Raw genomic sequence first — 27,735 nt, forward strand, 5'->3', positions numbered from 1 at the left:
TAAACACCAAAAAATAATTTTATTGAAGATATACACAGAAACACAAGAGAAATATCAGCCAGCCACCTATGAAACAAGTGTTCATTAAGGCAACTAATGAAGTTGATGTGTGTCATCCTAGCTGTTTACATTCACAATAGAAGTTTTGACAGCAGTTTTTAAAACAGCAATAAATAATACACTTTCCATATGAAAACACTTGAATCAATTTAAAAATATTGTGATGATCTGGCATTTATATTAGGATTGTCAACTCATACATTTCATATGAAGCTATTTCTCCAACCTGTAACTGCTACTTTGAATTCTTTCCTATGCATAGTGAATATGGTTAGTCACTTCTGAATAGCTTCATTTTTATGGTTTTTGTAGGCACTAGAGTTGTACTTTTCACACGTACTGTGTGCAAACAATGTTAAGATCAATGGTCACATTCACAGACAAATGTTGATATATTTCCTTAAACAAGCTGTTTCTCAGCTTTAATTTTCTTTCAAAACCGAGAATATACCCATTCAATACAAATAGTTTCACTCACACGTATGCTGCAAAGCAAGTGTGTGTCCTTGTGAGTATTCGTGTCTGGGAGGGGATAAAGGAGAGCGAGCGCCAGTTCCATAACAGGTCAGAGAGAACGTGAGGTATGTTCATTCCAGCTTTTCATCTGCCTTGGTTCTTATGAAGAACTCGGGACTGTAGGTACAACGGTAAGCCAAGAGCTGAGGAAGAACTCCATATGCTATATTTAATGCTAGAAAAAAGATTTTCGCTTCTTCGGGGACTCTGTAGACATAAGCAGTTCTGGCATGAAGGGACGCACCGATGTGAGAAAACTGAGCCTGTTTACGTTAAAACAAAACAAAACAAAACCAGTAAGGATGAGATCTCTTCGCTTGCATTAATGATGAATTCTGTCTCCTTCAGACCATATGCCCTCAAAACCTATCTTAAAGGCATAATACCTTTAGGTAATCCAGTCTTAATATATAGTCTTTCACTAAATTTAGGGTTGTTCTTGATCTAACTATTCAAATAATGTATCTGCTTTAAAGTATGTTTTTAACCTATCCAGTGCCAAATACCAAACAGTACTGGCTCAATTCAACAACAACAAAAATTTGAAACACCCCCCCCCTTTTTCTAATTTGAATTTTAGGAAGACTATCTAGACACTCAGCAGGGTCTCATAAATTGGGTTTGAGTTACAAATGAAGTTGTTTTTAACATTTAAGCTGTAGTTAGTATAACGAGCTACTTAAAAGAGAAACATTGAAGGTCTCAGACCGCCCACTGGAAGCCAGAGCTCAGAGCCCATCAGCATATACTGTTTATTCATTTGCGTGCTTGGTTTTATGTAACTCAATAGCTCTATGGTTGTTTGTAAGATAAGCTTGCTAATAGCTTGGCTGTGGATAGCAATATGATTATAAAATGACAAATATATACACAGGCAGCCTTTCCAAAGCAGACGAAGTCTACTTAGAGCAGTGACTGCTCAGCGTAATTGAAGTTTGAGAACAGAACAGCAAGGGCTCCGTCTGTTTATATGGAATAGTTTATAAACTACTCAGAATGTGACGGTTGAATTTTGCTTGGCTCATTTGGTTTTTGTACTTTTCATAAGCACAGAGAAAAACTATTAGAAAAGTAATACAGGCCATAGCAGGATTAAAACCAAGAGAGTATTTTCTCAGAAAAGTTGTTATTATAATAATATAAATTCCAAGTCTGCACTTCTATGTTTGCCTGAAAATCAAGATACACAGAAATAAAGATTAAGGATTTAAATGTAGTTAAATAGTAAATTATCGGTTTACTATGTTTAAAGAGAAAAGAGTAAGGATCCTGCGATCTAAAGAGACAGAAGGAACAATGAATCACTAGGGAATTTGTTTTTAATGTATTGTTACTTTATATGTCTTTCCTTATGGAGTCAATTGAGAGTGCTAAGTGCTAACAGATAAAATGCTACTTAGCATTTCATGTGACCTTGACAAGAAAAGAGCATGTTCAGGATTTGTATCAATGGCAGATATTTTAATGGGCTACAATTTATAAATTACTGACATATTCCGGATACCTCTAATCAGTTTTTACTTCACTGAAAATTAAATTTCTGTGGCGTGCTGACAAGGACCCACAAGTGTATTACCTGTACTGTGGTCCTTGGGCACTGAGAAGGTTCTGCCCTCGAACACACCTCCCTGGGGCAGAGAGCGAAAGGCCCATCCAAGGTTTGCCTCTCAGGGCTATGCAGACAAAGACCTGAGATAAAGGGCACTTTGAAAACTGCCTTGAGGAGAGAGACTGTTTGGACAGTTGGGGAACTCTGAACAAAAATGGCTCCTGACACTTTCTCCAGGTCCTACTTTAGCTGATTTTCTGAACATAAAACAATTTTATTTTGGACTAGAGGCCAGTTTTGAACCCTGGTTTTGTCAGATTTGTGGGTTTAGTGATTCTGTCCTTATAGATTATTGTGCTCATCATAAAATGACCGAAAAACACGATCCATAATTCCCAAGAATAAGAAACATGAGCAGTTGGTTGTACTTATGTAGGCAAACCGTCCTGAAAGGTCAGTGATTGTGTGGGTCCTTTCCTGCACTGAACGGTGCGCTTAATACCTCATTCTCATGAACAGAAAGCTCATGGCAACATTCAAAAAATGATCTGTGTCCTTAGATTAGATTGTACGCCCACCGGGCAGATACTGTGTCTAATGTTTTGTGTGGCACCTATCACATTGTTAGAGTTCAATAAACGTTCAACAACAATGGTCTTGTGACTGTCAGAATACAAAAAGAATCTTTCAGCATACTTCTATACCTATGGTAGTAGGCCATTATACTCAGAATTAGTAGTAAGGGTGAGGGTCCTAGCACTTGTCACCAAAAGGTGTGTAGCCTGAGAAGAGAGTGAAGAGACTAGTTGTGTGCAGCTCTGGTATGCACAGGGTGTGTTTGTGGCAGCTGAGTGAGCCCACACCTGTCGCTTCCTCTGATGGTGGCTGCTCAGGGTTCCACGTTTCAGGAACTGCGGTTTCACCTGTAGAGGATTCCTTTCCCAGATGCATGTTGGTCACCAGTACTCACCACACTTGCTTCCCTGCAGGACCTGGGACTCTGCCTGGAACCCTGCTGGAGTTGAGGGAGTAGGGATGTGTGCTGCTAAACTCCACATCTCAATTAGAGCTGTAAAGCTCGGTGGTGTGGCTGGCACATCTAGTCACTTCCCTTTGACTTGATTCTAAGCTTTCTACCTAGCAGAAATAGGAGATACTTGGGTTGTTTTGTTTTTTGGTTCGATGGAATGTTTAGAATGTAGTAATGAAAGTAAGAAAAAGCTAAACTGTAATAGCTCCCTCTCCTGTATTTATAGAGAAAATTAGGAAAGGATGACTCCCCTATCCTAATCCCTCTCCTCACTAATCACAAACCTAGCTCCACGTGAATGTTAAGAGAACAAAACTGGGCATTAGGACAGAACCCTCTGTTGGGCCCCATGTAACACAAACGTGATCCACAGTGTAAGCTCCACCACAAGCCAGGTAACAGCCACCTCTGGCGGGGGAGGGGTAGGCATACAAAGCTCTGTTAAGTACCTGTTTGTGATCTGGCATTCCTTGACAACCTGGGCTTATAGTTTTTTAGGTCCCTTTGTTGACCTTTTAACTCCTTTATCAAGGGATAAGCTGGTAAGAAAGTGAAACCCAAGGTCAAAGTTTAACACTAAAGGTGCTTGGTAATGAAGCATCAGAAGCAGGTGGGAAATTGGTAGCCTAGTTACCTAGGAGCTTCCTGAAAGGTTAAGATACTCCTTAAAGGTTTCCCTGAAGAAAAACGTTACAAGACACTCTTTTCAACTAAACTGTCCACAGGTGTGGCTGCGGATTCCGGCATAGACAAGAGTGGGGGCAGGATTGGGGAGTGGATGGGGAGGGGTGTAACCAGACTCAGCTGGCCCAGTCGGTGTAGTCTAACCGGTGCCCACTAGGAACCTGCCCCTAAGCTTTTACCCAGATTTTTTTTTTAGGTCATGATATGTGGATATACTTTGTTTAAATTGTAGAAGAATTAATCTCAGTGAGAAGGCATTTTTCTCTCAATTCTTCCTGGGAATCTCTATTAATAATTATAAATCGGAGTCTCATAGCTTTTACATGTCAGGCTCTGGTACTCATAACCTCTTTAATCCTTAGCAGCTTTACAGAAGACAAAGCCGGTGAGCAAGAGAGCTAAAGTGACAGAGGCTGCTTTAACTGAAATTACAGATTTAACTAGTGACAACAAGGAGAGTGAATCCGCTCCTGCTGTTAATTATATTAACTTAGACGTTGGTTTCATTTTCAATGATTCTAACTGTGCAGTCAGCCATTGGGAACCAAGGAGGATTGGATCCAGGACGTTGGGAAATCCCATATATGTCAAAATCCTTGGAGCCTCCAGTCCCTTGTATAAAGCGTGTGTGTTATGTATGTTTCTGCATGTGTCATATTAAATGACTTACAGAGCTAAAGTGTACCTGTAGTGCATACTTGCAGTATGAGCAGTTGTACTGCGTCTTGTAGGAAATAAGAAAAGTCTACCTTTTGTTGAGTACTGAGGCCCATCATAGGCCTCAACCTACATCTCTTAAGTTGGTTAAATGCACATGACTAGAAACTGACTACTTCAGGCGATGGGGAACAATAATAAGTGAATTGATACACGCTGCCATGTTAGGCTTACAACTTTAGTCCTATAGCAAGCTGTGTGTGAAAAGAGATTATAGGTCCCCCAACGAAACTTGGCCTGGTTTTTATTTTAAAATCTTGACTGAGCTTTTATTTTCTGAAGAAAACAGACTTGGGAGGTTCCTAACAGTCTGAAATCCAAGACCCAATCACTACCCAGTGTGTCTTCCAGTGATCTAAATAAGAAAATATTACAATTTTTTATTAAGTTGCAGTGCCTTAGGAGTTTATCGCTCAATATTAATATTTTACACGAATAAGACATGGCGGTGCGTGTTTGTTTTTTCGGCACTTGGGAGGCTGGAGCAGGAAGGTTACAAGACCAGCCTGGACACTGGTGGTGCTAGGGATCCAACAAAAAGGTTTGACATTGTCAGTGGGAGCACAAGTGTGCAAAGTGTCTAAACTAGACAACAGCTTTAGAAACTAGGGGATGCTGGTCGAAGATACAGAGATCCCTTGGGCCGCAAGTGTGCCCTCTTAACTGGCGGGGCCCTTTCCTAAGTACCGTAAGTGCAGAACAAAGCACATTCTGGTTATGCGCATCATTTCTAACTTTACTTAAGCTGAACACTGAGAAAGTAGACATTAAAGCCAAAATGAGAGCTAGGAGAATGTTGAACATAAACTCTTTGGGCCATGCCACGTGTGCTGACCCGTTGAGAGAAAACTGACATTACAGGACCTGACCCTCACGCCCTGGACCTGCACTCAGCAGCAAGACTGACTTCAGTCTGTTTTGTCAAACTGGACTGTGATAAGCTTTAAGGCTGCTGCAAAGCTTAAAGTCTGGCCGCGCTCCCTCTGCCAGGCCTACAGCCCACACTGCCCTTCCCAGGGCCACCTGTCTGGAGTCCCAGGTGCCCACTTGCAAACTGGACCTCATCCACAGAGCAGTTGGTCTTACTGTAGGCTCTAGACCTGTTTGCCTCCAGGGTAGGCCTTCCTGACCATCCTGTCTTAGCCATGATTATTCCACGTAACTGGATGTGTGTGTTTGGGTTCTTCTGTCTAGTGCTCAGGTTATCCTCTGAGACTGACCTGGCTGCATCCCTGTCCTTTGCTGCCCTTCTAGCTAAGGACACTCAGAATCTTATCTTGGGGTGGTGGCAGCAGGCAAACCGGTGCACATGCATGTAGAGGATGCCATGTGAATAAAGGCATAGTTAGCTGTTGGGCGGGCTGGTGAGTGAAGTAAGTTTGTCCTGGACCGTACAAGTGAAGAGGAGGGGAACCAAGCCAAGGAGACAAAAGCCAAGGCTAATTCTGCCCTGACCGCCTGCTTCCATCTGTTGTCCCCTGAAGCAGGTCAGCCTAGTGAAGTTCCATCAGCCGTCAAAAACTGGCTGCAGGCACCACTATGCCTGCCCCACAGTGGTTCAGCTCCCTAATGCACACACCAGGCCTACTTTGTGCTATCAGGCACTGCCTCAGCTGATTGCTTGCAGGGGCAGGAGGAGATGATACTGTGGATAGGAACCTTTAGAGCTGAGCAGAAGAATTTAGTCCTATATTTCATTTGGTGATGCTGTACCTCATCTTTGAAGGGATAGTTAAATAAAAACACAAAGATGTTCCATCCATTCGTCACACCATTGCTTCGGAGAACTGAGGTCACATTTGCCAGCCTCCCCTGCAGCTAGATTGCGAGATCTGGCCCATGAAAACTTGCTTGTGATCTTTGCGTAAACTGACTCAGCTGGCCCCAGTAAACACGTTTACTTCATTAAGCCACTGAGAACTTGTTCACTACCACAGAGCATGTAGCCTACCCTCACACAAGGCAAGTAAAGCAAAACATGTGGTTAGACACTCAGACTAGCATAGTGGCAACAGGCTCACTCTGGAAACAACTGACCTGACCCTAGGGATGGGCACATATGTAGTGGGGGATTGGGAGGGGAGTATAAAGAATTATCTCAGGGTCTGGGAAGATGGCTCAGTGGTTAAGAGAACTGGCTGTTCTTTAGAGGACTGGAATTCAGTTCCCAGCACCAGCACAACCATGTGTAACTCCAGGTCCAGGTGAGATGGTCTCTGCTCTAGTCTCCACAGGTCTACAAATGGTGCAGAGACACACATGCAGGCAAAACACCCATATATATTAAAGGAATTTAGATTCCAGGTTTGGGGCTTGAGTTGGTCAATGCAAGCCCAGGCTGTTTACAGAGATAATGGGAAGAGGAAAAATGGGGAGATCAAGTCCAATTTTAATCTACATTTGACATCTACCTGGACATGGTGAGAGACTGAGAATCATGAGTCAGGGCTAGTCTGGGCTGCAAAGCAAGACTGTATCAAACAGGAAAATATGTTTTCTTGTATAGACTGATACTTGCTTTGCAGCTGTGCTTAAAAATTCATGTGTACCTGCTTCCGTCACAGAGGCATCAGAAGTTTCTCAAAATGCCTCAAAAAAAAGAAAAAAAAATCTGGTGAGCTAGTGAGACATCCAGATGAGATGACTAAGTTGGGAGTTAAGTTTAGGAGTTAGCAGTCAGGGCTGAAGAGACCGATCACCAGCTTACCGCTGTTATGAAAAGATGGTGAAATTAAAGCCCAAGCCAAGGCCTGGAGGATCAGATGTTCAGAAGTTGACCAAGGAGAGCAAGTGGTGTTTCTTCTGCAAGCATTATCTATTTTTCTATGAATTTTCTAATTAAGTGCCCCAGGAAGGATTTAACCCACTGACCCCCATAAGTACTCTCTGTTTTTTCAATTCTGTTTTGAATTCTGGGGTCTTTCTGCCATCGTGGTTACTGTACCATGAGTGTGTAATTAACTGTGCTTTGCTTCTGGGTGGACCCCACTCTCATTTCCAGGTCAGTGCTGCTTTCATTAAACACCTGCTGTCAGGGACTTGGCAAGGTGCCAGGGTCAGCCTTCCAGAGACAGAACTTTCTTACACTAAACCAGCCTTCTTGGTTCTGTTGATCATGTGTAGCAGAGCTCTGGACTCTCCATTGAGATAGAATAGGCAGCTTAAGAGGTACAGCCTCAGCCCATCAGGAATCAATGCCCATGGACTGGGACCTCAGCCCATCAGTAATCAATGCCCATGGACTGGGACCTCTGCTCATCAGTAATCAATCAATGCCCATGGACTGGGACCTCTGCTCATCAGTAATCAATCAATGCCCATGGACTGGGACCTCAGCCCATCAGGAATCAATGTCCATGGACTGGAAAGCAGTTCTACTACATAGCAGTGCCACTTGCTGCTTTTGTGACCCCAGAAAAACCTTAATTTCACCAAATAACTATGTCTAAAAAGTGATATAATTAGATTTAAAGAATTGTGTGTGTGCGTGCGTGCGTGTGTGCGTGCGTGCGTGCGTGCGTGCGTGTGTGTGTGTGTGTGTGTTGTGTAGTGTAGCTGTAGGTGTAGCAGAAATGCCTTCCAGCAAACTAGAATGCAATTTCCTACTCGGACATGAAGCAGAAACATAAATCCAATAAAAAGCTAGAGAACTAATGAACTTTCTCCATTGGGAATATTCTCAGTACCTGAGCTAGACCTCCAGCATGGACCAGGGTTATATCGGGCATCCATGAACATCCAGGGACCACTAAGCCATAGAGTGCAATCACAAAGTAAGGGACAGAATAGAACATGTATGCCAGCATCTGTGTGAAAAGGAAAAGAAAGAAAAGACAAATTAACAGCCTGACCTTAACAAAAATCAAAAACATGAAATATTTTTCAAAGATAAAATGCTAATTCCTATTCCAGTTTAAAATAAGAGAAAGTTAACTTTAGCCAAACTGTAGGCTTTGTAACTACTTGACCTGGATTTTCGGGTAAGCAGCAGGGTCCTTTAGGTAGGGCTCCTGAAACTGTGAGTAGAGTCGGCAGAGCTCAGCTGGGCAGTCCAAAGCGATCTAAGGACAAAGTGAGTTCATTATAAATAGTCTTGTCTGCTTCTTCAGTTTGCTGATAAGGCTGTGTGCCAGCTTTAGTCATAAGCTGCTTCAGATCTCAACATAAATCATGTGTCTTCATAGGCTCAGCAGTAACAGAAAAGAGAGAAATACTCAAGAATTAATCCAACTTCTCTAAATGACTAAGCCTAGGTTAATGGCGGAGCAGGGCTTTTGAGACTGACAGTCACAGCTTCAGCACCTCGGTTTACTGAGCCAAAGCTCGGCTGCTGGTATAGCTGGCCAGTTCCGCTTTTCTTGGGAATAACTAGTCAACAAGTCTCTACAGGAAGAAAAAGGACACTTCTGTACAAAATTAATTTTACTACGCTTTGCAAGATTCAAAAATAGCAACCACCTCTCCCGTGCTTCAAAGAGCATATGGCTGGAGGTAGTGAGGGATGCTTTGAAAGCAGGGTCCTCCTGTGAAGCCCCTTCTGCCTGCTTTGAAAAAGAGCAGAGAGCCAATTTAGTCCTGGCAGTGAACACTGGGCCACAGAATAGACTTTGGCACATCCCTGAGACACTTCTCCCTCAGGCACCATTCCTCACATCCTTGGCCGTACATGAAATTTTCCACCTAGATGACAACGTAGATTACAGGCTAGCGGTAGAGTTGGGCCTTTGCCCAAATTCTCATCTGCAAAAGCCCCACCCAGTATACATGCACACATCTTTCTCAGGGGCAAGAGAAAAGGATATGGAAGGATTCCACTGGGTCTCTTATGTTTGAACTGGGGAAGCAGAGCGAACCAACTGGAAACTCAGGTTCTATGGCTCGTTCTCAACTTGTGCCCACCAGGGAGTTTAGAATAGTTGGTAACTGTTGAAACTGAATATGATTAGCAAATAATTCTGAGATAGTAAATATTTCTTCAAAGAATAAGTTATAAAGCTGGGTCATTGTGAAGGATCACTGATGAATTAAGACCGTAACAATTGTTTACTGAGCATGTGCTATGTACAAAAAATGATACAGAGCAAAAAAGAAAACAAAACAAAACAAAAAGGCTCATGAGGCCTTCATGTTATCAGACTCCAAACCTGGGCCTCACTCAGCATTACCCTCAGCAGTGGGAAACTCACGTGGCCCTGCATAGGTGAGGATCAGGGACCCCTTCCTTGATCCCATCACCCCTACTCTTGAGAGCTCGTGGATGCCCTGGACCACAGGTGTGTTGAGTCTTAGGGGATCACCCTGACCAAGGATGGTTTCCTCTAAATCAGAAAAGAATAAATAAAGGAAATAAAAGAATAAGATTCTAATACTAATTTGTCAGGTGCCTAAAATACTTCTAGACAGAGCTTGATCTGAGGACCCAAAGGAAGACAGATGAGATAGCCCAGGATGAGCTAAGTGGGGGGCTGAGGGCACTAGGATAAGAGGAAGGTAGTTCAGAGCTCCAGACTGTGTCAGTTTGATTTTACACACACACACACACACACACACACACACACACACACACACACACACACACCAGTTTTCCTGTTTGGAACAGTATATTGTTATTTTGACATCATGCTTACCAAGCCTCTGAACAGGCAAAATCCAGTTGCCAAGAAAAGACACACGACCAACACTAAGTCAAATGGTCTTCTCAGCAGGGTCTTTGCTTGGACTTCTTGAAGAACCTGAAATAGAATTTGTTGCCAGAGAACAAACTTGTCCCAAAGCCAGAGCCAAGTCTGAAACACTGAGTTCCATGATATGAATAAGTCTAGAAGATGCATAATCGACATCATAACCCACAGCTGACATCATAGCCCACAACTGACATCATAACCTACTGGCACCGACCGTCATGAGAGAGTCTTCTCCTCCAGTGCACTCCTTCCTCTGGGGAATGGAGCCACTCAGCCAGGTGATGTGGGGCCCTCCCAGCTCTACTCCATATTCTTTCTTGAAATTACATTTTTATGATTATAAAGGTTAGCTATGTTAACTTGAAAAATGAAAACTTGGAAAGTAAGTATAAGCTGCCACACTGCACACAGTCCCTGTCATACAGGGTTCTCTTCGGTTGGCTGGTTGGCCAGCTGGTTGGCTGGCTGGTTGGTTGGCCAGCTGGATGGTTGGCTGGATGGTTGGTTGGTTGGCTGGATGGATGGTTGGCTGGATGGTTGGTTGGTTGTATTTTTTGAGATGGGCTCCCTGTGTAGCTCAGGTTAGCCTCAAGTTCTTGATGATCCTGTCTCCACCTCAGGATTAGATTCCATGCGTGCCACCATGCCTGACTCATACGCTTCTCTCTCTGTGTGTGTGTATGTGTGTGTGTGTGTGTGTGTGTGTGTGTGTGTGTGTGTATGTATATACACATATACTCACATGTAACCATTTTGAAAAACAGAATTTAGAATGTAAACAGTTTTGCAGTCTTCACTGAATAACTGCCTATTAACTGAGTAACTGCACATGTCCACGTGAGTAAAAATTGAAACACCGTAAGGAAGCCACACTTGTTCCTCCCGCCGCAAGACACTGGGCGTTTTCACTGTAAGCTTCCCCGAGATGGGGGGCGGCTGGCAAAGACGTCTCTGCCGTGTCTGTGCCGACTGCCTGGGGACAGGCCCTGACGTGGAGATGGGTTGGAAGCAGGGCTACACTCTTTGCAGAGTGCTGCAGAGGTTGTTGGTTTAGTTCTGAGTTTAATTCTCATCAGCACTGTGTAGCAAAGCTCAGCTGTGCTCTAGCACTGAAACACCAACGCAGTGTTCACACCCTGGCGCCCACACCTTTCAAGGCTGTGGAGCTGGGGCCACGGGGCTCCTGTTTACCTTTCCCTTTAACACCGGCTCAGTCCTCAGATGTGTGAGCGTAGCTGCCGTGGCCTGAGTTTACACAGCAGTATGTAAATACTGACAGATGAACTGTGTGAGTTATAGTGAACACAGAGCGAGACGTGAACCTCAGTGGTGGACTGGCTCAGCACAGGGTGGCCAGGAGTTTATCCCCCACACTCCCCTTAAATGGCATTTTAACGACTTTTATTTGTAAAAATAACTTTGGCCAGGTGTGGTGGTGCACACTTTTAATCCCAGCACTCTGTCTCTTGATATCTAAAGGACCTTACCCAAGGATCAGTGTAGAAACTGAAGAGAAAGTTAGAAAGAAATCACTAGCTTAGGAATAGAGACCTAAGCAACCCTGCAGGGCTAGCTTTACTCCACCCTGACCACCTCAGCAGGGAACGGAAGGCAGGGGCCTCGGGTGTGCTCCTGCAACCCCTGTCCAGAGACTTGCATCCCCAGGGGTCACCCCACAGCCGTGCGGATCACCTTGAACACCTCAGCAGTAAATGGTATTATTGAAAAACGCGTCAGGTGCTCACACACAGGCCATTAACAAGCCAGGCAAACCGCATGCTCTGAATGTCACCTGTCGCACTAACACAGAAGGGCGACAGGAACAGAGGTGATCCCTGCAACGGAAGTCTCCAGAAGTGTAGCCTGGATGGGCTCAGGCGAGGCAGACTGCCTGATACCGGCAAATGCCAAGCCATCAATCCAGCCCCAAATGCTCCTCTCCTCACAGGAGAAGTGAGGAGCTGTGAGTCTGAGAGCATGGGAGAGTTACCAGCGGCTGGAGTGTTAGCCTGAATCCATACTCCAGCATATTCGCATTGGACATATCTAAAAGTAATGAAATCACCTTTGAGGGATAATTATAGTTTTCTGATGGTTGATTATAGATTCTGAAGCCAGCCCAGACCGGAAGACACGTATATGGTATGCTTAAGAAAAATGCAGGGCAAATCCGTGTCCCATATTTTCCTATTCGAAAGAAAGAGGAAAAGACAGTCAAATGTGTGTTCACCGCACTACGTGCTGCATGCATAAACACAGTAACATTTAAGCTACCTTCCACCCCAAATTATACAATTTCCTACGAACCAGGCAATATTTGTAGTAGATTAGACAAGTCAATTTAAAGCCAGGAGATGTTTGTAACAGTGTTGCCCTAGATACATTAAAAAGCACAGGTAACACCTATGTCCTAAGGTCTCACACATCATAGGACTTCTCTTGGTTTGGCCTGGAAGACTCTTAATGTCCCCTTAGCATAAGCTCTCATAGCGTGTGAGGAGTAAGTAATGCTAAGAGCTGCGAGCAGTGTCCGTGCACTAAATGGCAGCTGCTCAGCTAAGTGTTCAGGGCACGCGTCTGAAAATGGCTGTGAAGCACCCCTTAATAGGCGAGGGTGCCGAGCGAGGGGAATAGGAACAACTTTGCAAAGTTGTTTTCATAATCTTGAAATTACTCTATTAGTGTTTTTAAAACAACTTCTCTTAAAAAAAATATCACCAAACAGACAAACAAGAACAACAAAGTGATTGTTAAAATCAGGTCCTTACCTACGATGTTTCCAGGCACAAAAACCACAATGCTCATTATAATGGATCCCACCCAGTATAGGCCAATGGTTCTGTAACTTTCCCTGCAACAAAACATTTTTGATTCAGTGCATTTGTCTTGGGATACAAAAGACGATCCTAGAATGATCTTTCATTCTAGCAATGGAGGCACATGACTAGAAACTCACTGAACGTAATGATAAGCACAGGAAACCCCTAACGATCGAGCCTCACGTCCAGAAGTGTCTTGTGTAGGTTTGAGCACTCATTCACAAAAACATGGAGTATATGTGTGTGCACATGTATGTATGGGCCTACCCACGTGCGTGCCTGTAGAGACCAGAAGGCTGTCAGTCTCCTTTCTCAGGCACCTCTGCTGTAGTTTTTGAGAGAGGGTTTCTCACTGAGCCTGGAGCTCTGGCCAATCCAGCTAGGCAGGCTGGACAGCATGTCCCCCGGATGCTCTCTCCTCCTCACTGCGCCCAGCCTGGGACTCCAGGTGTGGGCCCTCACACCCACTGTGGAGATGTAGAATGGTCTTTTTGTGGCTAAAGCCCCAGAGGGGAGGATAGGGACATGTCCCTGTGTTCTAAAGGGGCTGCTGTGATCTCAGTGATGGCCAGATGTCCCTTCATCTCATAACCCAGAAACAACACCACTCTAGAGACTGAGAAGAATGCAAAAGGAGGGGACAGAGTGGTGAGCACTCTGCATTTTCTGCTCTGCTGCTGCCCCATAATGGAGCCAGTCCCACCTGGCCAATGATTAGTCTCCAAATGCCACAGGAAGACAAGACCAAGCTAGAACATGACGCAGGAAGGGGGGGTCGGCTCATGGGGCACATGGCAGCTTCCTAGGGGTAGAACTCAAAGACCTTCTGTAACCTCAGGCCACACCAAGACTGGGGAAGCTCAGGCTGTCTGGAAAGGGGCCATAGTAAAAGACTGCCTCCTGGGCCCAGGAGAAGCCATGGACGCCACAGTGGCCAGAGAGTGAGAATTCAGCCAAAGTCACTGGGTACTTTTGCAGTTGGTGTGGTCCAAAGATTTCTGCTGCTGGAGTCCCCAAAGAGCCCGAGTACTGCGAGCTTGTCACAGCAAAGGGTACTGATACCCAAAAACCAGCAACTGTTACAAAATCTTACCTAATTTCTTTAATGGCATAGTTATACTCCCAGAGGGGCCAGCCACAAAGATTTGGAGGGTAAGCCCAAGTCTGTGTACAATTTCCCAAGCCCTAGGGCCACACCTGAACTTGAGGAGAAAGTGGAATCAGAAGGAACCTTTGGGTTACAACGTGCTCCACTTTGATTCCTTGTGGACCTACATTCAGATCTCTAGCACCCAAAGGAAAAGCTGAACCTGGTGATGTGCACCAGGATGAGGGCAGCGACAAGGAAGACCCCAGGTGCTTCCCAGCCAGCCAAGCTCTTCAAAACAGTGAGAGACCTTTCCTCTGAAGATAAGATGGTGGGCGTGCCAACAAGGGGTCTCAGTGGGTAAAGGCGCCTGCTGCCAAGCCTGTCAACCTAACACGGTTCAAGGAGACACCCAGCCCTGTAAATTAACTTCCACATGCCATACCTATCACAGTCACACACACACACACACACACACACACACACTCACACTCACACTCACACACACACGCACTGTACACACACACACACCACACACACACTCACACACACACTGTACACACTCACACACACCACACACACTCTCTCACACACACACTCACACACACACAGACTCACACACACACACTCACACACTGTACACACTCACACACACCACACTCACACACACACAAAGAGGTTTATTGTTGTCATGTGTTTGTGTATTTGTTGAAATAGGATCTCACTGTGTGCCCTAGCCTGGAAGTCACTCTATAGACCAGGCTGGCCTTGAACTCACAGTGCCACCTGCCTCTGCCTCCTGAGTGCTGGGATAAAGGTTTGAGCCACTGCACCAAGAGAGATTAAACCTAAGGGCCATTTTGCTTAGCTGCCACCAAAGGGGGAGAGAGAGAGAGAGAGAGAGAGAGAGAGAGAGAGAGAGAGAGAAACAGTGATACACATAAATAAAGCTTTGTTCAACTCGTAGAACATTCCTGTCCCCGAGTGCCTGCGTGCATTTGCCTCTGTGCATGCATTTTCCTTACATACCCCTTGTGGAGTTGCAAAGGGTAACAGCCACCAGGAGAGCTAACTTACTCCCATGCTATGGCAGCCACCATCACCAGGTACATCAGGTAATGAACAGAGCCATCCCAGTAGCAGATCATGTGCCCATAGGCCGTGTTCAGATATGGTTCACCCTAAGGAAAGCATTAAAAAGACATTTTAAGGAGGACTCAAGTCTTTACATTGCAAACAGAACAACAGGGCTAGATGCCATTCGCTCACTGAGATGAAACAGCTTCCGTACAGTTGGTAGGACTGTGAAAATATGACTTTACCCTGGGGCTGCCAAAACCAGGGTCTGCCATGGCATCGGAAGGAGAATCCCTGACAGATTGGCATTTGATTGCTCAGCAAAGGTTTGTACAACAACACAAAGGCATCAGATGGCTGTGTGGGCAAACCCAGCCAAGTGGAGCGAGGCCAAACCTGGGCCTGCAGGTGGTTGGCCCTGGCCCCTTGGGGCAGCCCAGGGAGGCTCTGTTCACTGGTGCCACCTGCTGGCCTTACCAGTCTGCTCTTGTAGTGGGCTGGGCAGTATATGGGGGCACCCAGTTCTGCTCTGGAGCACGTGCACACACGCGCGTGCACACACCGAGACAGGCAGCACTGAGCTCAGCTTCCTACCTACCCTTTATTTAGCCTTCCTGTCAGGCTTGTGGGCTGGTCAGGACTGACTGAGGGCCCGTAGCTAACGTGAAGCCGCTCATGTATCACTGAGAACCACATTTCTGAGGTAGTTTTTAGTTTCGTGAACACAAGATTGTATGATGAGCTATGCCTGCTTCCCTTCCTCAGGTAGTCATGTTTCTGGGTCCCATCGTGTCATAGGATATGGCTTCTTCACTGGTGGTTTCTCTCTTCCTTTCCCCAGGTCAGTACCCTCCCAGATTGCTTCTTAACGTGTCTCCTATACACGTGTAGTCACTTCTCTAACTAGGAAAGGGCCGAGCAGCCAAACTGTATCAAACATCCAATAAGGCATTCCCTGAAATCCCATGGTCCCCCTGGGGCAAGGACAGCAGTCAGATGCCCAAAGTCAAATCAAATTCAAATCACAGTGGGGGAGGAAGCCACACCCAAACTCTAGCCCTAAGCCTGGCCACTGCCCTTTTCTCTCACCACAGCTCTCGGACTGCATAATTCTAACTGCTGTCATGGCTCCAGTCGTGCCTGCCTACACGCTCAGCTCTGAGAGCCAGCCCTGGTCTCCTCTGAGAGCTTGATGACCCCAGTGGGCCCTTCAAACTCACCTGAACTCCTTCAACCAAGCTTCAACGGCTTCTCCCTTCAGCTAAGCCCTTCCTGGCCTCTCCACAGAGGGCTCAGGCTGCTCCGAGCTCTGCTATGCAGACTTTGGACAAATCTCTCCAATGTTATGTCTGTGCTGTCATCTCAGGTGACCTTCCCTCTTCATCACAGTGTAGGCCTTCGGAGTCACATATAGAACACTGCTCCATTTCCAAATGGCCATCCCACCTCTCCTGGCTTCCCATTTAACACACGCCCGCTGCAACGCCTCCCTCTGCCTGAAAGCCTGTGGGTCAAAGCCCCATCTCTTCTACTAGGTCCCCAGGTCTTACCGCAGTTGCACCCCAGCTCCCTTTCTTGTACCTATTTGCCCCCATTGTTGTCAACCTCACCAGATGGATATCTTGCCCCTGACCATCAGCCTCCCTCCTGAAGACCCCTCCTCTGGGCTCATTGACCCCTCTCCAGGCTTCCCTTCTGCCTCTGTCTGCCCACCATGGTGTTTCCAAAGCTCCTCCCCTTCTGACCAGTCTCCAGAGTTTGAGCATCTCTCCATCACTGCCTGTGCGAGCAACTCTCTTCTTGGACGCCTAAGTCTCAACTATATTTGAGTAGCTCCTGAATTTCTCTAACAGAACCATTACTCATAGGCCCAGACCTGCCCAGACCTGCCATCTTGGGCATTAGTAGATGTCCTTCAAGCACCCAAAACTCCAAACAGTCCCAGATGAACTCTGGGTCACCCTGCAAACATTCCTAGGCTTCTAGGAAGGCCCTAGGCACTGGGCCTCCTCTCTAGACCTTTGCCTTCCTTGCACCGTAGAAATATGTGTGGTCCTCTCCCATGGTTATTCTGAAATTGTATGGAAACAACACCCCAAAGAGGCTTTTCCTGCCAGTCCCAGAGCCCGTTCATCTGTGCAGAGAGTGTGCCTCTGTCATAGAGAGTCTCTGTCATAGTATGCTTCTGTCATAGAGTGCCTCTGTCATAGAGAGTGCCTCTGTCATAGTGTCCCTCTGTCATAGAGAGTGCCTCTGTCATAGAGTGCCTCTGTCATAGAGAGTGCCTCTGTCATAGTGTCCCTCTGTCATAGAGAGTGCCTCTGTCACAGAGTGCCTCTGTCATAGAGAGTGCCTCTGTCATAGAGTGCCTCTGTCATACAGAGTGCCTCTGTCATAGAGAGTGCCTCTGCCATAGAGAGTGTCTCTGTCATAGAGAGTGTCTCTGTCATAGAGAGTGTCTCTGTCATAGAGAGTGCCTCTGTCATAGAGAGTGCCTCTGTCATAGAGAGTGCCTCTGTCATAGAGAGTGTCTCTGTCATAGAGAGTGCCTCTGTCATAGAGAGTGTCTCTGTCATAGAGAGTGCCTCTGTCATAGAGAGTGTCTCTGTCATAGAGTGCCTCTGTCATAGAGAGTGCCTCTGTCATAGAGAGTGCCTCTGTCATAGAGTGCCTCTGTCATAGAGTGCCTCTGTCATAGAGTGCCTCTGTCATAGAGAGTGCCTCTGTCATAGAGAGTGTCTCTGTCATAGTGTGCCTCTGTCATAGAGAGTCTCTGTCATAGTGTCTCTGTCATAGAGAGTGCCTCTGTCATAGAGAGTGTCTCTGTCATAGAGTGCCTCTGTCATAGTGTGCCTCTGTCATAGAGAGTGCCTCTGTCATAGAGAGTGCCTCTGTCATAGAGAGTGCCTCTGCCATAGAGAGTGCCTCTGCCATAGAGAGTGCCTCTGCCATAGAGAGTGTCTCTGTCATAGAGAGTGCCTCTGCCATAGAGAGTGTCTCTGTCATAGAGAGTGTCTCTGACATAGAGAGTGTCTCTCTAGAGTGTCTCTGTCATAGAGTGCCTCTGTCATAGAGAGTGTCTCTGTCATAGAGAGTGCCTCTGTCATAGAGAGTGTCTCTGTCATAGAGAGTGCCTCTGTCATAGAGAGTGTCTCTGTCATATAGAGTGTCTCTGTCATAGAGTGTGTCTCAGAGAGTGCCTCTGTCATAGAGAGTGTCTCTGTCATAGAGAGTGCCTCTGTCATAGAGAGTGTCTCTGTCATAGAGAGTCATAGAGAGTGTCTCTGTCATAGAGTGCCTCTGTCATAGAGAGTGCCTCTGCCATAGAGAGTGCCTCTGCCATAGAGAGTGCCTCTGCCATAGAGAGTGTCTCTGTCATAGAGAGTGCCTCTGCCATAGAGAGTGTCTCTGTCATAGAGAGTGTCTCTGTCATAGAGAGTGCCTCTGTCATAGAGAGTGCCTCTGTCATAGAGAGTGCCTCTGTCATAGAGTGCCTCTGTCAGAGAGTGCCTCTGTCATAGAGAGTGCCTCTGTCATAGAGAGTGTCTCTGTCATAGAGAGTGCCTCTGTCATAGAGAGTGTCTCTGTCATAGAGTGCCTCTGTCATAGAGAGTGCCTCTGTCATAGAGAGTGTCTCTGTCATAGAGAGTGCCTCTGTCATAGAGAGTGTCTCTGTCATAGAGAGTGCCTCTGTCATAGAGAGTGTCTCTGTCATAGAGAGTGCCTCTGTCATAGAGAGTGTCTCTGTCATAGAGTGCCTCTGTCATAGAGAGTGCCTCTGCCATAGAGAGTGCCTCTGCCATAGAGAGTGCTTCTGCCATAGAGAGTGTCTCTGTCATAGAGAGTGTCTCTGTCATAGAGAGTGTCTCTGTCATAGAGAGTGTCTCTGTCATAGAGAGTGCCTCTGTCATAGAGAGTGCCTCTGTCATAGAGTGCCTCTGTCATAGAGAGTGCCTCTGTCATAGAGAGTGTCTCTGTCATAGAGAGTGCCTCTGTCATAGAGAGTGTCTCTGTCATAGAGAGTGCCTCTGTCATAGAGAGTGTCTCTGTCATAGAGTGCCTCTGTCATAGAGAGTGCCTCTGTCATAGTGTCTCTGTCATAGAGAGTGCCTCTGTCATAGAGAGTGTCTCTGTCATAGAGAGTGCCTCTGTCATAGAGAGTGTCTCTGTCATAGAGTGCCTCTGTCATAGAGAGTGCCCGTCATAGAGAGTGTCTCTGTCATAGAGTGCCTCTGTCATAGAGAGTGTCTCTGTCATAGAGTGCCTCTGTCATAGAGAGTGCCTCTGTCATAGAGAGTGCCTCTGTCATAGAGAGTGCCTCTGTCATAGAGTGTCTCTGTCATAGAGTGTCTCTGTCATAGAGTGCCTCTGTCATAGAGAGTGTCTCTGTCATAGAGAGTGTCCCTCTGTCATAGTGTCCCTCTGTCATAGAAAGTGCCTCTATCATCATCACATCCTGAGCCATGTCATCATCCCTTCACATTGTAGAGTGAACTCTTTTTTTTTTTTAAGAATTCTTTATTTTTATATATGTGAATACACTGTTACTATCTTCAGACACACCAGAAGAGGGCATCGGATCCCATTACTGATGGTTGTGAGCCACCATGTGGTTGCTGGGAATTGAACTCAGGACCTCTGGAAAAGGTCAGTGATCTCTACCATTGAGCCATCTGTCCAGCCCTGGACAGTGACCTTGTGAAGGCAGGAGACAAGCTTAGATTCAACAACTTTCCACAGAACTTTGCTCCTCAAGTCTCCAATTTAGTAACACCCGCATTCTAACAAACCTCAAAGCGGGGATCAGGACGTCATCCAGGCCCTTCCTCTCTATCACCCCCCAAATCCACCCCAAATCCACTGAAAATCCCTGAAACTCAATCCTCAATCTCTCTGTTTGCCCTGCACTGCCTCTGGCTGCCTCAGTGCTCTGGCTGGCCTTGCAGAAGCCACCTTAGGGCTGTCCTGCCTCATGACATGGCTCAGTGCCCACAAGCTCGCCTTCTTCCCTGGTTTTAACCCTCCTCTCACGCACTCCTGGGGAGACATATAAAGCTCCCCATTATTTGAAGCACAGAAAGACAATGGACAATACTGTTTCCATCTCTGTGCCTTATTCTCTACGTGACCTTGAGCAAGTCGCTTGGCCACTCTGGGACTGGCTTCAGCCCACTCTTGATCAGAAAACAAGACGGGTCTCCTCCTGTGATTTGGTTGGTAGGGACTCAGAGCGCCTAAGTAAGTACCTTGATATCATTGTTTATTATTGTTATTGTTGTTATCGTTATTATTTTGATATAGGGTCTCACACTGTAATCCATGCCGGCCTAGAACTCTCCCTGTTGTCAGACAGCCCTCAGACTTGCAGCAATCCCCCTGCCTCAGTCTCCCAAATGCTGAGATTACAGGTAGGTAGGTTAGGGATCTCCAAGATTACAATCCAGTAACAGAAACCCAAATACTAAATCCACGTGAAGCTCTTCACTGACAGGGAAACGCGAGATCACACAGTGCCTCTGGGGTGAAGGGGCTGTGAAGAGAGAGCCGTCTCCCAGCCCTGTTTGCTGTGGCTGGCTTGCCATCTGCCTGCTTGGGCATGGATGAGGTGACTGGAGAACCACTCCAACAGCAGCCTGCATTTAAGCCGCCCGGACACAGAGCGACCCCTGAGCAACCCCGTACCTCTCTCAGGTAGTGTGTCATAAACCCATCGATGATGCCATCTTGCTCCAAGCCTATGATGAGGTTCACCACGCTGGTAAATCCAAACACCGCATACACTAGAACAAAGGAAGTAGCCGTTGAAAATGCAAGCCGTAGGACATGGCTATCCACCAAGTATCATGGAATGTCGCTCGTGGTTTTTCCAGAAGATGCTGTGGGTATCATCTACACAAAAAAGCAGACTGCACCTATTTCACATCAGCTGAACGTTTACCTGTCGACATGGACCTCTCCATACCTATCCAAGGCTCTCACTGAGGGAACTCATGTCAGGGAGACAATCACAGTGTCCCAGAAGACTCTGACAGGCAACCCCACCATCCTCACTAGCGTCAAGTGAAACCCACTTCCTACTTGGGCAGCAGGGGCTCTGCCTGTGACCAAGCAGCCAACGAGGCCCTCAGGTGTGTCTAGAAAAAGTGAGTCATCTCAGTCTGGCTTGCAGGACAATGAAGAGTGTGTCCAACATTTTAGCCTAGTCTGTAAGTGACAGCCGACCACTTTCAGAAAAGAGGGAGAGCACAGGAGGCGGCACAGCTGAAGACGCAAGGGGGTGAGCTGCCGTGCCTGAGGAGTCCAGCCAGTCGGACAAGCTCCCTAGCTGAGTTTTAAACACTGTGAGTGCCCACCAGCTAAGGACCAGAGCTTACCAACAACTGGCGATCCTTCTCAGGCATCCGAGTCTATAAAGAAAACGGCATTTCCAAGTTATAATGAACTGGTGTCTGAGCCTGCGGAAGGGGCCGTAGAAAACCCAGCTTGTGATTTCAAAAGCTATGGGAAGACAAAGGGAGCATGGGAAAGCTGTATCTGTGGGAAGCCATCAGGAATGAGGGGCCTGTGAGAGGACCAGGCTCCACTGAGGCAGGCCATGGCTACTTCCTGCGGACTTTACCCCTTTGACTCCCAGGTGAGCAATGTCCTGGAAAACCCATTAGCAGCTGCTGAACCATGGAGGGTCAGATACTGTCTTAGAAGTGACAAGGACATAGGTTCTGCCTCCTAGTTGATAAGGAACCTGGTCTAAGGCTTGACCCCAAGATGGAAGTGTCCTCCGAGCTCTAACAGAACTGAGGACACAACAGTGGTTGTCCTGCCTCAAGGACTGGGGACTGTATCAGTAGGTTAAGGGTGCATTCCCAGGGTTGGGGATTTAGCTCAGTGGTAGAGCACTTGCCTAGCAAGCGCAAGGCCCTGGGTTCGGTCCCCAGCTCCGAAAAAAAGAAAGAAAAAAAAAGAGTGCATTCCCTGGTGGGGGAGGAGGGAGGAAGAGGAAGGATAGACAGCAGCAGGAGACTGGTCTGGGACCAGATCAAAGCCTACAGGGTTTTGAGGTGGGACAGGGATTAAAACCCAATGCTGATGTCAGAGAGGTGCAGCTAGATATGAGAGGTGTATGGTTTCTCTAAGGGTCAGTTTTGTGTGTGTGCAAACAGGGAGAAACCTACGGGTTGCAACCCTTTGTGGGTCACCTTACACCATTGGAAAACACAGATATTTACAGTATGATTCCTAACAGTAGCAAAATAACAGGAAGTAGCAACAAATAATTTGGGGGTCACCCACAACAGGAGTGTTTAAGGGTCCAGCATTAGGAAGGGTGAGAGCAGCTGGTGTGGACTGAGACACTATATGCTAAATCCAGTCCCACATGCCAGCCGCCAGCTGAAGGCAGAAAGCTCAGCCAGGAGGCTGAAGTAAGAGCTTCCTGGGGGCTCAACAGGGTGTAGGGAAGAGGCCGCCTGGCCCTGCCAGTCACTCTCGAGCAGAACTCTATTTAGAAAGTAGACACCACAGCCTAGAAGGGGAGCTTAGAGGGAAGGACCTTCTTCTGAACGGCCTTACACTTCTGCTTTCTGTGGGCTCAGAGCAGTCATAACGCAGAAGGAATTCATACCTAATGCCCAGCTCCCTGTTGCAGAGTGGACTCAAACCCTTCCCCTTTGAGGAAGCCTACCTACCGTAGAACAGAGGGTCCCTCGGTGGTTTTCTTCTGACAAGGACCCGAGCCAAAAGGGCCACCAGGAGCAGGATGAGGGCAGCAACCCCAACAATGGTCCAGGAACTGTGAGGACCAGAGAGCAGGGAGGTGGTCAGGAATCACAATAAACAATGGTGTCTGGAATTTCCTGGCTGTTGAAGGCCCAAGCTCCCTGTGCCTCAGAAGGCTCCTGGAATCCAGCCTCAACTTCATTGAAAAGTTAGTGGAGTTTATCTACAGACAGCACGCTGACCTGGGTCACAACCCCATGACTCGCAGGACCAGAAACCCGGCTCATTCGCTTTTCCGTCCCTTATCCCCAATATGGCGGCGGCCTAGCTGCCTCTACTCTCCTGCTTCTCTAACCCATTACCCTGGAAGCTGACAAGCCTAAGCACTGAGCCTGCCACCTCCCCTGAGCTAGCAATAAACCCTCACTATGATTGCGCATGCGCTCCAGGGAGAGCGCTGGGCTTCCCTGTGGCAGACACCATTGCTGGCCTCCAAGAGACTCCAGATGAACAGGAGAGGCCTTGCCTATGTGGAGAGATTCATCTTGTGGATTCCGAGCTTCACCTGCCATAAGGTCACCCTAGCCTGACAGAGACAGAGATGGCCAATCCTGGCAGGACTTCCTATTCTGGACAAATACCTGCGTGGTTCTCTCTGTCATCCTGGTATATACCATCTGCTCTCCCTCCACTGCCACTCAGAGATGCTACAAGCACTGATCCTCGGCCTGTACACCTCCACACCACGGCCTGCACTCTGGGATCTCCAGATAACCTTCATCACATGCATCTGGGAATGAGGAAGACAATGGTGGAGGGAAGAAAGGAGGGATGAATGGATGGAAGGAGAGATGGTGGACAGGTGAATGGGTAAGAAACATGGATAGTGGGTGGAGGGGTGGTAAATGAAAAACATATGTATGGGGGGTTGGGGATTTAGCTCAGTGGTAGAGCGCTTGCCTAGGAAGCGCAAGGCCCTGGGTTCGGTCCTCAGCTCCGAAAAAAAAAAAAAAAAAAAAACATATGAATGAATTCTACATCCATACATGAGAAAGAGGCTGGTCTGTGTGAGAGATAAAATTGGAGGCTTCTATGCCTCACACCAGTGCCCTCTCCAGACTTCTCACAAGGGTCCAAAGCAGAGGAAGGAGAAGCTGTCATGGGTCACAAGCATGATGCTGCTCTAAGATATCCAGGGAGGAGAGAGGCAGCTGGGAGAGCCATATGACAAGGTGTGAATGATGAGCCCAGAGGCAGGTACTGGTCAGGAGACAGCCCTCTCCCCGGACACCAAAGGCTGAGCTCACAGCCAGCCTGCTCACGGGGCTGGGAGCTGATAGACTATGGCAGGCAGCATGATTTAGTCCAGGCTGTCCTCACATGCTCCCTACCTCTGAGGGAGGAAGACAAATGAAGAGAAACTGGGGCAGTAGGTCATTTCTTCCTCCCAGGTCTGTCCTTGGAGACCCTCTAGGGAAAGCAACACATGCCCAAGACAGACAGAAAGAGGTCTAAGTGGGACTCCAGGGAAGGGGTGCTTTAAATAAGCCCTGTTTCTTAGCCTTGAGTGGTGGGAAAAGTTACTGAGCTCTTTCATGAATCCTTTGGGCTGCTAAACAGCCCTTCCTAGGCTGCTGTCCCAACAAACACCAGGCTAGCCCTCTCCTTCCTTACCTAGCTCACACATACCCCAGAACACCTGCAAGGGTCTGTCCCCAGATCTCACCATAACTGAACATAAGTGGGTGTACTGTGAGACCCCCCCAAGCCCTCCCTGACCCTTCAACCTATCTGATCATGCTGTTTCTCAGAGTTTCATAAAAAGACCCGGGGAAACAGAAGCTTAAGTTATGAAAGTCAAGTGCAACTGAATGCCTGCTACACACAGGGACCTAGGCTGGGCAGGGTAGTTCCAAGACAGGCTGCAGCCTGGGAAGATGAGTTCTGACCACAGGAAGGAACTCTGTGGGAAAAGTGAGTCATGAGGCTGAGGGGACTCAAAGCCGAAGTCCCTGATTCAGAGAGAGGATCCACAAATGAAGAAGTGATCGTTTCATTTACTCAGGGCTGTCAAGTTAAGCGTGTCTTCGGCAATCAGCAATGGGGAAAAAGGAAGAATCAACAGCCACCGAGGCAAGGAGGTGGAACAGGTATTAAAGATCAACGACAATCAATGCTAAGGGGGGGGGGGCTGGGGCTCAGAGATATTCGTGGGGGGCGGGGGCGCTCAGGCAGGAGGAAGCCTTTGCCACTGTCTGTGCCAGAGGAAGTCAGTACCAAAGAGAAATCAGAGGGGGACAGGGACACTAGAGTAGCACCCTGAGACTTACCAGGAAAGAAGACAGTAGGAAGGAGAAAGTGAGGAGCTATAAGGGAGGAGTTATGGACTGTTGGTATTTCATCCTGTAGGTCCAACAGTACAGGAGGATGACGGATGGCTGGGACTAATCCACTCCAGGACTCAGCACTGGCCAGTAACACACATCGATATGTCATCAAATTCTCACCCCCACCAGCAGCCCTTCCTAACTTGCTCTCCCAGCAAATACCTGTCCATCACATCCACTTCCTTCCCCTACCATGCTCACCTCCATCCCTAAGCCATGTTCTGTTGTCTTCATAGCATGCTACTCTATATATCTGTGATGTCTGATTTAATGCATGGCTCCTTAGCCATCCCTGGCCTGTCACGACTGGTCCCCAACTTCAGCAAGCGATTCAAGCACAGAGGTGTTCGATGAATGTTCACTGAGCTGCTTGTTCACGGTAGGAGCCTAGGTCCCTGTGCTTTACTAACAGGCACAAAGCATCTGACCACTCAGAGTTGCTGCTTCAGGAGATGCACCCAGGGCCTGGATGGTCCAAGGGCAGAGCGTCTAAGGGAGCGTCTCAGTGTTCACGCTGTCTGGATGAGGTGACCGCAGCAGTGAGAGATAATCCACTGACTGTGTGCATACTCTGCTAGCAGTCTGGAGGTCTGGTGGGGCTTGCAGTGTATAGATTGATGCAATTTCCTTAGCACCAACTGCTGTGGAAAACAGCCGGTTACTTCCTCCTCCAGCAGCCCACAATCAACTTCAGCAGGGCCACGGCAGGCCCCTTTCTACTGACCACACAAGCTTTCAGCTACCCATAGGGGCTGGTTAGTCTGTGATCCCTTTAGAGAAGTGGGAGGCAAAACTGGGACCCAGAGTCCTTACAGAATTCTTAGGTTCCGCCCGTTTCCTTAGCATTAAACCAATCACTGTGCCTTTGCTCCAAGCCAGCATTGAACCTCTATTCCTTTCACACCACCCTTGCACAAAGTTCCCACAAGATCCTTGAGGTGCAAATACTGCTCGTTTGACAGACCAGAACGCCTTTTGGGGCAAAGTCAAAGCCCCGAAAGCCATGGTTATTTCTGCTAGCCGCTCACAACAGTTTCTAAAATTAAAAAAATGGTAACTATGTGAAAGTCCATACATGGAAAGCGTTCCCGTCAAATAGGGCAGTTCGTGCCTTCCGCGTTGCTCTGCACCCCTCTGATGTCTGATAGCCTCGGTGGCAGGGGCATTTCGGTAATACCAGCTACCCACCCAGTACTGGCAAAGAGCAAGAGCCCAGCTCTCAGACCTTGAACTGCCCTAGCCCAGCCGAGGACCTAGGGCCGGGTGACCCTAGTGCCTCCCTCACGCTGCGGGCGTGGCGTTTCTGGACGCTACCCAGTCCCAAAGCCGCAGTCCCAAGCCCGCGGAAAAGTTACGGGCGCTCGCCGACCCCGCGCGCTCACTCACTCGTGCTGGGCCGCCAGGTGGTTGAAGATGTAGGTGACTGGAATGGCTGAGAGGGAGAGCACAAAAACCCCCGTGGCCGCAGAGGCACTCATCGCCACCTTCGGGTCGCTCTTTCACCGCATCGCGCCCAGGGGCCCCTGTCCCAGCTTCCGGCGGCGCCGCGCCCCTCGCCACTGCCCTTCCAGGCGGCCCCCGGCCGCGTCTCCTCTGCGCGTCCCCGTCGCCTGCAGCTGCTCCGCGCGCGCAGAGGCACCACCCCGTGCGCTAGGGCCGCGGTACTCTCCCCAGAGGCGTCCCCACCGGGCTCCTGCTAACGAACGCAGGGACTCCGCAGCCACCGCGACAAGACAAGCGCCCCGGGACCCTTGCTTTAGTGAGAGAAGGAGGGGCCGGGCGAAGGACGCGGCTCACAGAACGGAGCTGGGCATCCTCGAGCTGGAACCGAGCTGGGCTGAGCCAAGGGCCAGCAGAGGGTGGAGCCAGATCCGAGGGTGTCAGAGCCCGCAGGCCCGCGAGATCCGCTCAGAGACCTGCGGGGACAGATGCTCCTGGAACCTTGGGAACAACCCTACACCCCACCCCCCGCGCCCACGCCCCACCGCTACACACAGCAGCCATCAACAGCCGCAACCAATGTCCCAGTGCCAAGTGGAAATATTTGTTTTCCACCCTGGTGGCTCGCTCACCGGCCCTTGACCTTGATCAAGTTATTGAATCGCTCTGTATCTTTTCTCTCTGTGAAATGGGGATAGCCTGCTCCATTCATCGTAGGATTGTGGAAATGAACCGAGTTAGCAAGTGTGAAGGGCTTACCCTGCACTGCTCAGCACACTAGTCTGTCTCCTGCTCCCATTCTTTTTTGTAGCAGAACTGACCTTCGGATGGATGCCTGATGTAAGACACTGAGGCAGCATTCATTCCTTCCCCGGGGTGTTCTTGAAGGCCTAGCAGGTCCCCAGGGCTAAAGAGACTAGAAGACTAGGGCTCTCCGTGGAATAGTGCCAGATGTCTGGGTGTAGAGCA

At 48.0% G+C, this 27,735-nt stretch overlaps 1 protein-coding gene across 4 annotated transcripts; it reads right to left on the minus strand.

Moving 5' to 3' along the window:
• Positions 1–27,735, minus strand: Tm6sf1 (transmembrane 6 superfamily member 1). 4 transcript variants are annotated; one of them, XM_032893307.1, is made up of 10 exons: positions 26,713–27,205; positions 22,909–23,012; positions 20,906–21,003; positions 15,224–15,327; positions 13,009–13,091; positions 12,306–12,427; positions 10,184–10,288; positions 8,525–8,617; positions 8,243–8,362; positions 1–839 (listed from the first exon to the last, which is right to left on the minus strand). In XM_032893307.1, exons 1-10 carry the CDS (start codon positions 26,802–26,804, stop codon positions 648–650), a joined length of 1,113 nt encoding a protein of 370 aa, XP_032749198.1. In that variant the 5' UTR covers positions 26,805–27,205; the 3' UTR covers positions 1–647. The 4 variants fall into 4 exon arrangements, with proteins under 4 accessions (XP_032749198.1, XP_032749200.1, XP_032749197.1 ...); XM_032893309.1 differs by lacking the exons at positions 1–839; positions 26,713–27,205 and adding exons at positions 4,122–5,078; positions 27,588–27,735; XM_032893306.1 differs by lacking the exon at positions 1–839 and adding an exon at positions 4,122–5,078.

Source organism: Rattus rattus, chromosome 2 (assembly GCF_011064425.1).
Source record: "Rattus rattus isolate New Zealand chromosome 2, Rrattus_CSIRO_v1, whole genome shotgun sequence".
NCBI classification, from domain to species: Eukaryota; Metazoa; Chordata; class Mammalia; order Rodentia; family Muridae; genus Rattus; species Rattus rattus.

Bases quoted from the DNA above. Each gene is read 5' to 3' on its own strand.
- Tm6sf1 (XM_032893306.1), bottom strand. From the start codon at position 26,804: ATGAGTGCCTCTGCGGCCACGGGGGTTTTTGTGCTCTCCCTCTCAGCC. The intron at 15,328-20,905 runs GTACGGGGTTGC...TGCTTTCCTTAG, and splicing joins TGACACACTACCTGAGAGAG to GGTGAACCATATCTGAACAC. The intron at 12,428-13,008 runs GTAAGGACCTGA...TCTTTCGAATAG, and splicing joins TGTGCCTGGAAACATCGTAG to GAAAATATGGGACACGGATT.